General features: G+C 43.1%; 1 protein-coding gene and 1 long non-coding RNA gene across 2 annotated transcripts; one reads left to right on the top strand and one right to left on the bottom strand.

Annotated features, from left to right (window-relative positions):
• Positions 1-1,726: 1,726 nt before the first annotated feature.
• On the bottom strand, positions 1,727-6,525 carry LOC118391546 (NADH dehydrogenase [ubiquinone] 1 alpha subcomplex subunit 8-like). Its single transcript, XM_035783042.2, has 4 exons — positions 6,073-6,525; positions 4,976-5,139; positions 2,910-3,075; positions 1,727-2,158 (listed from the first exon to the last, which is right to left on the bottom strand). The coding sequence occupies exons 1-4, from the start codon at positions 6,121-6,123 to the stop codon at positions 2,021-2,023; spliced, it is 519 nt and encodes a 172-aa protein (XP_035638935.1). The 5' UTR covers positions 6,124-6,525; the 3' UTR covers positions 1,727-2,020.
• LOC118391547 (uncharacterized) lies at positions 6,426-8,325 on the top strand. The gene is made up of 2 exons (XR_004827162.1): positions 6,426-6,564; positions 7,217-8,325. It is a non-coding gene; the product is annotated as an uncharacterized LOC118391547 (long non-coding RNA).
• Positions 8,326-11,027: the final 2,702 nt, after the last annotated feature.

The following is an 11,027-nucleotide window of genomic DNA, read 5'->3' as shown; positions in this document are numbered from 1 at the left end:
ACTGACATCAGACCTCAGACTATACACTGCACTGACTATACACTGCACTGACAGACCTCAGACTATACACTGCACTGACAGACCTCAGATTATACACTGCACTGACAGACCTCAGACTATACACTGCACTGACAGACTATACACTGACAGACCTGACTATACACGGCACTGACATCAGACTATACACTGCACTGACAGACATCAGACTATACACTGCACTGACAGACATCAGACTATACACTGCACTGACAGACATCAGACTATACACTGCACTGACATCAGACTATACACTGACAGACCTGACTATACACTGCACTGACAGACCTCAGACTATACACTGCACTGACAGACCTCAGACTATACACTGCACTGACAGACATCAGACTATACACTGCACTGACAGACCTCAGACTATACACTGCACTGACAGACCTCAGACTATACACTGCACTGACAGACCTCAGATTATACACTGCACTGACAGACCTCAGATTATACACTGCACTGACATCAGACCTCAGACTATACACTGCACTGACTATACACTGCACTGACAGACCTCAGACTATACACTGCACTGACATCAGACTATACACTGCACTGATATCAGACTATACACGGCACTGACAGACCTCAGATTATACACTGCACTGACAGACCTCAGACTATACACTGCACTGACATCAGACTATACACTGACAGACCTGACTATACACTGCACTGACAGACCTCAGACTATACACTGCACTGACAGACCTCAGACTATACACTGCACTGACAGACCTCAGACTATACACTGCACTGACAGACCTCAGACTATACACTGCACTGACATCAGACTATACACTGACAGACCTGACTATACACTGCACTGACAGACCTCAGACTATACACTGCACTGACAGACCTCAGACTCCATTCCTGTTTGGAATTGTTTTTTATTTTTTTAACTTAACACTTTTTCTTAAAACTGCATTGTTGGTTAAGGGCTTGTAAAGTAAGCATTTCACTGTAAGGTCTACCTGTTGTATTTGGCGGATGTGACAAATACAATTTGATTATAACCCTAACCCTTCATAATGTAAAAATACATCAGGAATCACTAAACAAATAAAGGCCTTATGCTTGTTAACATTGTAGTGAAGAGTACACTACAGGGTCAGAGTAATATGGTGATTTCTCTGTAGGGACAATCAAGTTTCATTGAGAACCTTTGAGGTCAGTTCCAATACTCATTAGACAGTTTCTTTGTCAGACAGTGTGTGGATATCAACAGGCTTCTCTCTATACGACTCTGAAGGGCTAGTCCCAAATGGCACTCCAGGGATCTGGTCAAAAGTAGTGCACTATATAATAAATAGGGTGCAACTTGGGAAGCAGACTGTCTTTGAACTGACCCCGTCTGTCTTCCCAGGACCATCCTCCGGGTCTCAGGCAGGAAGTGAGTAGGGAGAACAGGAGGAAACTGGACGGTGCTCATGGGTACTGACCCTGAACCCAACAATACAGTTGATGATGACTACACTGCAGGATTTCAAAGGGGGTGAGAGACACTGTTCCTGTCTGCAACATCATAACTTAAATCAATGATTTTCTACAGTTTGTAGAAAATACATTTCCTTGAGTCTTTTGAACCAAATGCAAAAGTACAAGACATTTCAGCTGAACATTCCCTTTAAAACCGACGTAACATTCTAACTACCAGACAGGAGATTTCTAAAACAACTTCAACATTTAGTATTTATTTCACAACAATAAACACAAGTAGTTTTTGTTCATTCATGATCATTTCTACAACATAGGAGGAGATGTGACGATGGCTGGTGCACGCAGACGTCCCTTCCTATCCAACCAGGTCTGATGATGGTGGCTGTACTGGACAAGACAGCAGGCATGATGGGATAGGCTCTGGAGGACTGCCTTCCGGTGTAGGGTGAAGTTGCCCCTAGTTTTGCGCACCCCTCCCCCTCTCGCTAATGGTTAAGGTGAGGATTGGTGCGGAGGCTGGGTAGATTACCCTTTACCAGCTCCAAAAGAAGAGTCTGCTGCCGTGCTTGGCTGGCTGCAGCTGGCCCTCGATCACAGGGTTGGGCTCTGGCCGGGGTCTCGAGTGGTAAGCATTCTCAGGAAGGGGACGAGAGGTGTCCACCTTTGTCACCTGAAGAGAAACACAGGAGCCGAAACGTTACATATATCCACAGCAAAGAGGAGAGGAGACGGGGAGCAGGCAGACTGGTTTGTAAGGCCTGTACTAAGAACACAAGTGAATGTTTTGCTGGTAAAAGAGAAAGCATATTGGTTCAATGAAGATCTGTGTCAAAAGGCTTAGAGCTGTTTTCAAATGTGAGGGAGTACTGTTTACCTAGCATTTGCACCGCTGATGGAGGACAGAGGCAAATGGAGAGTACCAACCCGCTGGTAATATAGGTAAGAGAATGGGACAGGGTTTTAAACATCCATAATAACAGGAGTTGGACAAAATGAAGGTCCAATACATAGAGAATGTTCAATCATTCTTTTGTTGTTCCCAAACGTGACCTTTTAACTGAATCACCCAAAGCTTTGTTGAAAGATGATGTCTGGGAGCAGCAGAGAGGTCCCGTGTGGCTCAGTTGGTAGAGCATGGCGCTTATAACACCAGGGTTGTGGGTTCAATTCTCACGAAGGACCAGTAAAAGAAAAACACGTATGATAAATGTGTGGACTCCACCTTCAACTCCTCTGCCCACCACACGCAGGCAGGCCCTGCCTTGTGCCACGCCATCCACCTCTCAGACCCCTTCCCCTTCATCCCCTCCATCCCACTGCACATCACCCAGCTCAGGACCACCGCTTAACTACTGTTAAGTCGCTCTGCGTCTACTAAATGAGCCGACTTCTCCTTCTGGTAATAGTTTAAAGGGCCTCACCTTGGACAGTTCTCCAAGGTTGGGTCTCTCCCAGCCCAGCTTGTCCTGCACACAACTGTCAAAGGCCTGCTGCTGTTGGCGGCACTGACGCAGCTCTGCCAGGTTGGAGTAGTCCAGGCAGGTCCAGTACTCTGTGAAGGACTCAGCACAGCTCCCCTTTATCTGCCTGGAGGAATCAGATGTTTCCTTAATATTTAGCACACTGTTGTTGTTTAATTTAGCGAAGAACAAATTCTTATTTTACGATGACTGCCTACCCCGGCCAAACCCTCGCCTACCCCGGCCAAACCCTCGCCTACTTGGCACTACTTTTGACCAGATCCCTGGAGTGCCATTTGGGACTAACCCTTCAGAGTCGTATAGAGAGAAGCCTGTTGATATCCACACACTGTCTGACAAAGAAACTGTCTAATGAGTATTGGAACTGACCTCAAAGGTTCTCAATGAAACTTGATTGTCCCTACAGAGAAATCACCATATTACTCTGACCCTGTAGTGTACTCTTCACTACAATGTTAACAAGCATAAGGCCTTTGTTTGTTTAGTGACTCCTGATGTATTTTTATATTATAAAGGGTTAGGGTTATAAAGGTGTAAATAGTCCTATGGGACTCCCAATCACGGCCGGTTGTTATAGAGCCTGGAATCGAACCAGAGTCTGTAGTGACACCTCTAGCACTGAGACGCTGCGTCTTAGACCGCTGCGCCACTCAGGTGACAATTCAGACAGAATCCCTTCCCCAGGCATCTATTTACTTATTTAAGCCCTCGGTTCTTTTAAGGAGCATAGGCTGTTGACAAATGTCCCCCATCTCACACAGGAAACTGAATTGAGTTCTAGATGTATCACTTTCCCTACATGCTGGACAAGAGTTGGCTTTCTTATGCTCAAATTAACACTTGAGTACATACTAAATATAATAATATAATAATAATAATAATACTACTACATACTATTATGATCCTGGATATAAAACTTATTTTTACTATCTAGCTAGCCCTATGTTAATTGACCTTTTTAAATGTGGGCAAGGTACCACTTCAAGGTAGGTGTAGGACCTCCAAAAGAATAAACAACCAGTTGTAATTACAAGTTTGACAAAACCTTGTACCATTACAATAATGCCATATTTTACCACTCAGCCTGTTTACATCTGGGAGCAGAACTGTTTATGTGTTCCTGCTATGGAAGTGGGGTTTTATTTGTGGACCTTACACAGAGCAAGCCTGCATGTCAAACCCAGGCCAATTCAGACAGATACCAGTCACTGCAGAGGTATGTGCCTGTGTGTCCGGCATTAATAGGTGTTATTAGTGCACAGCGGCCTTCTGTAAACAAAGCCGCCAGTCAACCCCCACGGTGAGACAACCCATGAAAACCATAAGCCTGGCCATCTCAGTCACCAAATATCAACCCAATCGTATACTTATGGAAGATTCAGAAGCGGTGCAAGAGAATTTTTTCTACCACAATCAACGAAAAACCAAATGATGGAATTTCTTGTGCAAGAATCCCTTGCCAAGAGTTCCATTAAAGCTGTTCTAGCTCGTTGTGGCCCAACGCCATATTAAGACACTAGGTTGGGGTTTCCTTTATTTAGTCAGTTACCTGTATATACCATGTCTGACTGACAGATAGCATATAGTTAGCCTACCACTCTCTTGACTCTTACTGGTCAGTTGCAGAACAGAAGTGAAATGGAAACTGTACACTTTAAGTTGAAATCTATTCACCCTGTTGTAATGGCCATATGAAAACACCCAGGTTGAGGCTTTATTTGGCTGAAAACTGTTGACAGAACCATGAATCTAAAACGGCAGACAGTGTAGTTCAGCAAAAGCTGCTGGATGTGGATACAGTAAACATACAGCAGAGTCCTGGCAAGGGTTCACATCTTTTCAATTTCTGTTGTAAAAACACATGCAGGCTTAAGATCTTATATCATGTCATCACAACTATTTCTGGTCCTTAATCATGCTAAAACAGCATTAAAGTGGCTCATGTGAAACAGACCAACATTTTTCATGTGGGTGTTTAATAGTCAGTCAACACTATGATTACCTACCTGAAGAAGTTAAGTGCACACTCGTTGACTTTCCTCCCTTCGTTCAGACACTTCCTAGGGTCCTTCTCCTCCCAGCGACAGAGCATGAACTCCTTGTTGGCCTTGTCACACTGTGAGCCATAGTGGTGGGCAGCTCCCTTCAGCACCGCAGATGACACACTGATCTACACAGGGGTGAGGGCAGAATGAGACTACAGACACTACTCAACACAGACACACATACTGTATATAGACAAGTGTATAGCTTACTTCAATTTCAAACCCTAAACAGCCAAATATAATGACAAAAGACAAAGGTGAACATTGTCAGATATGCCATCTTTGGAAAAAAAACATTACTTTTTGAGAGCATAAATATGGCGTACTAGTATTTGGAGTGGGGAGATCAATTAAAGTACATCAGTGTTTTTGATCATGGCAATCAGAGGGGCACGAGCTCCTATTTCTTACAGGTCTCATTTTATTCCGTTCAAAACATATTGCTCAGAATACAAATCACGACATTATATCGATGTCTTTAGATGCGCCCCAAACATCAACTGTATTCTTGTTGTAGGCCAACTGAAGTTGCCCTGTAAATGCACTCAAGGACAGGCTAAATATCATAACCGATTGACAGCTAGCCAAAAATACATTTTGATGTGAGACAACTTGAGGGGAATTAAATTAAACCAAGTAGCTAGCTAGCCAGAACGCATAAAATCACGTACATGATAGAGTTAGCAAGCTTGCTAGGTATCTTGCATTGTACGGTATCACATGTTTTTATAGTAACAGCTGTAGCTGTCTCAAACAGGGACTGCTGTACATAAATTAAACACTAGCTAAGTTATAGTACCTAACTAACGTTTGCTAGCATTAACCTTTCACTTCCAGATCACAGCAAGTAACGTTAGCTGACGGTATCACAATCGATGCAATACTGCAATCAACACACCTAGAAAACGTAAGCTAGTAACCTTGTTGGAAAGCCAGTATTTAACAAGCTTGCTCGCTAACAATAGCCTGCTATGCTAGCTCCAGTTGGATTGCTGACTTAGCTAACTTTGCTAGCATTGCTAACCAAATTGTTTCTCAACGTTACGCCTCGTTCTTACCTCCTCAACATTCAAGTCATTAAAAGTGGGAACCTCCACCGAACCCGGCATGGTCCGGTTTCTGTCAGATTAATCAAAATGAAAGAACAATGTCATACACACTCAAGGTCCTCGTCTAGCTACTGGACGAGGCCGCATAAGGAAGGTCAGTGAGTGCATTGCGCATGTCCACAGGTTTGAAACGCATTTCAGTGACGTGTTGAAACCGAAAGAATAACACAAAATATACTGTGGTTTACACGGATTTAAACGCCGAGTTAACTTGTTTTACAATTGGTTTCCTTCTTCATTGGAGATAGAACACCCCGGTGGCGTTAATCCATTTTGTTTTGTCGCCTTGAACAGGTTAAGCAATCCTCAATCTGACGGTGTTGGCTAATCACAATCCTGACGTCTGGAGGATCTATCACTCCTGCTTAATTAACTCAGGACAGGAGGACCCTGCATCAAGTAAGACAGGAGATAGACTTCACCAGAGGCAATGTGCTCAAGGTGTGGTACTTCCTGGCACGAGTTTGGACAGGCCAACAGACTCGTTTCCACCAACTGTACTATTTAGGTGCCACTGTCTGTCAAGTCAAATCACATTTTATTTGTCACATACACATGGTTAGCAGATGTTAATGAGTGTAGTGAAATGCTTGTGCTTCTAGTTCCGACAGTGCAGTAATAGCTAACAAGTAATCTAACAATTCCCCACCAACCACCTAATACACACAAATCTAAAGGGGTGAATGAGAATATGTACATGTATGTGGATGAGCGATGGCCGAGCGACATAGGCAAGATGGTATAAAATACAGTATATACATGTGATATGAGTAATGTAATATATGGAAACATTATTAAAGTGACACTATTTAGAGTGGCATAAAGTGACTAGTGATCCATTTTATTAAAGTAGCCAGTGATTGGGTCTCAATGTAGGCTGCAGCCTCGCTGAGTGTGTGATTGCTGTTTGGCAGTCTGATGGCATTTTTCAGTCTTTCGGTCCCAACTTTGATGCATCTGTACTGACCTTGCCTTCTGGATGTGAACAGGCAGTGGCTCGGGTGGTTGATGTGCTCAATTGAAGTCTCAATCAAATTGAGGATTATGTTTGATCAGAGTTTAGGATGCTGACAGTGATTACTTCTCTCAATAGGGCCTTGAGGGAATATCAGGATTTCCCATGGCAGAATGCCATAGACTTGATTCGGGCCCGGACTGGTAATGGTGAGGTCGGAAACGCTCCGGACGGGAATAATGCAGGGCACTGGGTAGGATGGTGCTTTGTCTCCGTACACAACAGAAAGGGACAACCGAAACACGGCTTAGCCTAACCTGTTTTATCTGGGGATTCCGCTGCTTATTGAAGCTGGCGGGGTGAGGTCCTTGCCTACCTACCAGGGATTTGACTACATGACAATCTCAGAGAGAGACACTTGGGACCAATGGATCCAAGTTTATCTGGCTGCTCGTTAGCAAAAACTCAACTTGAAGTTCAGTTTTCCTTCAAATTGAAACGGTCCTATGCCAATATGTTTTCACTGCGATGACAGACAAGGGATATGGCTTGATAACATACCTCAATTCAGGGAATGAAGGTTTTTCTGTACTCCTAATTATTCCATTATTTATTTATTTTTAATTTCACCTTTATTTAACCAGGTAAGCTAGTTGAGAACAAGTTCTCATTTACAACAAGCAACGAAATCGAGAAGATTGAAATGCTGCTAGTTTGAATTAAACTGCATTTTTCATCAGCATGCTATGCTAGTGAATGCTAAAGCAGCCTATTGGATTCCACAACACTTCCGGCAGCTACTCCCCAACGCTATATATCGCATTTTCATTGAATCCAATTGGCTGCTTTAGCATTAGCTAGCCTAACATGTTGATGACAAAGGCAGTTTAATTCACAACTAGCAGACCGTTTCGACTTGAAGGAAGAGAGTGTTTAGCTGCTAGTAACCTTGCACAGGGAGACTACCCAGCAGGCAATGCAACCCAGGCCAGGCTGGCGCTAACATGAACACAGTAATTCCATAAAAATAAAATAATTCTCATGGCCAAATTGTATATTCATAAATGCAAACGCTTTGGGATATATATATATTTTTAGCTTCTACAATTGTATAAATTCCAGAAATGTGTGAAACATAAAAAATAAATAAATATATATATACACACACTGAACAAACATATAAATGCAACATGTAAAGTATACCGTGTCACGTTTCATGAGCTGAAATAAAAGATCCCAGAAATGTTCCATATAGGGATGTTTATTTTTTTTGCTGAGTTTATATAAACCCTGCTTTTCGATGCTTTGTGTTGGCTAATGAGAGGCTTTCAAGCAACCAGCTGCCATATAGAGCCCCACAGTGTACGTGTCATAATACCCATAACAAAAAAATGAATGGTGAAAAAACAATTGAAACCGCTAGGTTTTATGGGTATAAAACCTAACGGTTCCAATCGTTTTTTCACCATTAATTTTTTTTGTTATGTTTTGATAACCATGTAAATCTCTATGACAAGGTGATTTTTATCAATATACACTGCTCAAAAAAATAAAGGGAACACTTAAACAACACAATGTAACTCCAAGTCAATCACACTTCTGTGAAATCAAACTGTCCACTTAGGAAGCAACACTGATTGACAATAAATTTCACATGCTGTTGTGCAAATGGAATAGATAACAGGTGGAATTTATAGGCATTTAGCAAGACACCCCCAATAAAGGAGTGGTAACTGCAGGTGGGGACCACAGACCACTTCTCAGTTCCTATGCTTCCTGGCTGATGTTTTGGTCACTTTTGAATGCTGGCGGTGCTTTCACTCTGATGGTAGCATAAGACGGAGTCTACAACCCACACAAGTGGCTCAGCTAGTGCAGCTCATCCAGGATGGCACATCAATGCGAGATGTGTCAAGAAGGTTTGCTGTGTCTGTCAGCGTAGTGTCCAGAGCATGGAGGCGCTACCAGGAGACAGGCCAGTACATCAAGAGATGTGGAGGAGGCTGTAGGAGGGCAACAACCCAGCAGTAGGACCTTTACCTCCGCCTTTGTGCAAGGAGGAGCACTGCCAGAGCCCTGCAAAATGACCTCCAGCAGGCCACAAATGTGCATGTGTCTGCTCAAACGGTCAGAAACAGACTCCATGAGGGTGGTATGAGGGCCCAAAGTCCACAGGTGGGGGTTGTGCTTACAGCCCAACACCGTGCAAGATGTTTGTCATTTGCCAGAGAACACCAAGATTGGCAAATTCGCCACTGGCGCCCTGTGCTCTTCACAGATGAAAGCAGGTTCACACTGAGCACATGTGACAGACGTGACAGTCTGGAGACGCCGTGGAGAACGTTCTGCTGCCTGCAACATCCTCCAGCATGGTGTGGGGTGGCATTTCTTTGGGGGGCCGCACAGCCCTCCATGTGCTTGCCAGAGGTAGCCTGACTGCCATTAGGTACCGAGATGAGATCCTCAGACCCCTTGTGAGACCATATGCTGGTGTGGTTGACCCTGGGTTCCTCCTAATGCAAGACAATGCTAGACCTCATGTGGCTGGAGTGTGTCAGTAGTTCCTGCAAGAGGAAGGCATTGATGCTATGGACTGGCCCGCCCGTTCCCCAGACCTGAATCCAATTGAGCACATCTGGGACATCATGTCTCGCTCCATCCACCAACGCCACGTTGCACCACAGACTGTCCAGGAGTTGGCGGATGCTTTAGTCCAGGTCTGGGAGGAGATCCCTCAGGAGACCATCCGCCACCTCATCAGGAGCATGCCCAGGCATTGTAGGGAGGTCATACAGGCAGGTGGAGGCCACACACACAGTGTTCCCTTTATTTTTTTGAGCAGTGTGTATTTTGTTCTATTTATGCTCAGATTTGAAAATACTAGTTAGCATAAAATCCAGGTCTGGGAGGAGATCCCTCAGGAGACCATCCACCACCTCATCAGGAGCATGCCCAGGCGTTGTAGGGAGGTCATACAAGCAGGTGGAGGCCACACACACTGAGCCTCATTGTTTTAAGGACATTACATCAAAGCTGGATCAGCCTGTAGTGTGGTTTTCCACTTTAATTTTGAGTGTGACTCCAAATCCAGACCTCCATGGGTTGATAAATTTGATTTCCATTGATCATTTTTGTATGATTTTGTTGTCAGCACATTCAAATCCAACTAATACTAACTAAAGTATTTGATACGAATATTTCATTCATTCAGAATAAATGGATGTGTTACTTTAGTGTTCCCTTTATTTTTTTGAGCAGTGTGTATTTTGTTCTATTTATGCTCAGATTTGAAAATACTAGTTAGCATAAAAGTAGACATCATGCAAGACTACAAATCACTGCAAACTCCTGCACCTCATCTTTATCTGACTCATTTGCCTACAGGTATTGTGTCAATTTAAAACTTGCCCAAGACAGTTCACAGAATTGTCAATTTAAGTAAATTTAGCCAATTTAGGAATTACTAAATTTAGTTAACATTAGATAGTTAATCCAGAGATTCTTACCTTTGCCTTGATTCGGCAGTCTCATCCAGAGCATCATGGCATTTGTGTATGATAGCCACATTAGCAGTTAACTAGTGTTTAATTTTTTTTGGGGGGGGTAAATACAGGCAAATATATTGATGAAAGTCACCTTGTCTGAGAGAGATTTACACAGTTATCGAAACGTCATGCCAGTGTAAGCCTACACGAAACACAGCCCTTATTTTAAGAGTTCCTAAAATCCCCTATGGGAACAATGAATGGTGGAAAAACGTTTATCCTTTCTGACCACTAGGAGCAGTCCTCCATAGGAATGAATGAAATTCTACAGTATTCAAATAAATTGTTTAAATTACATGTATTTAATTAAGTATGTACAGTATTTGTTGTAGAGGGGGCAGTAACATTAGTAATTATACTTTAAGGAAAATTTTCATACATATAGAAGATTTTGTGTGTGTTAA

The sequence above is a fragment of the Oncorhynchus keta genome, chromosome 12, assembly GCF_023373465.1.
Source record: "Oncorhynchus keta strain PuntledgeMale-10-30-2019 chromosome 12, Oket_V2, whole genome shotgun sequence".
NCBI classification, from domain to species: domain Eukaryota; kingdom Metazoa; phylum Chordata; class Actinopteri; order Salmoniformes; family Salmonidae; genus Oncorhynchus; species Oncorhynchus keta.
Note: the sequence above shows the minus strand (reverse complement) of the source record. Positions and strands in the feature narration are given on the sequence as shown.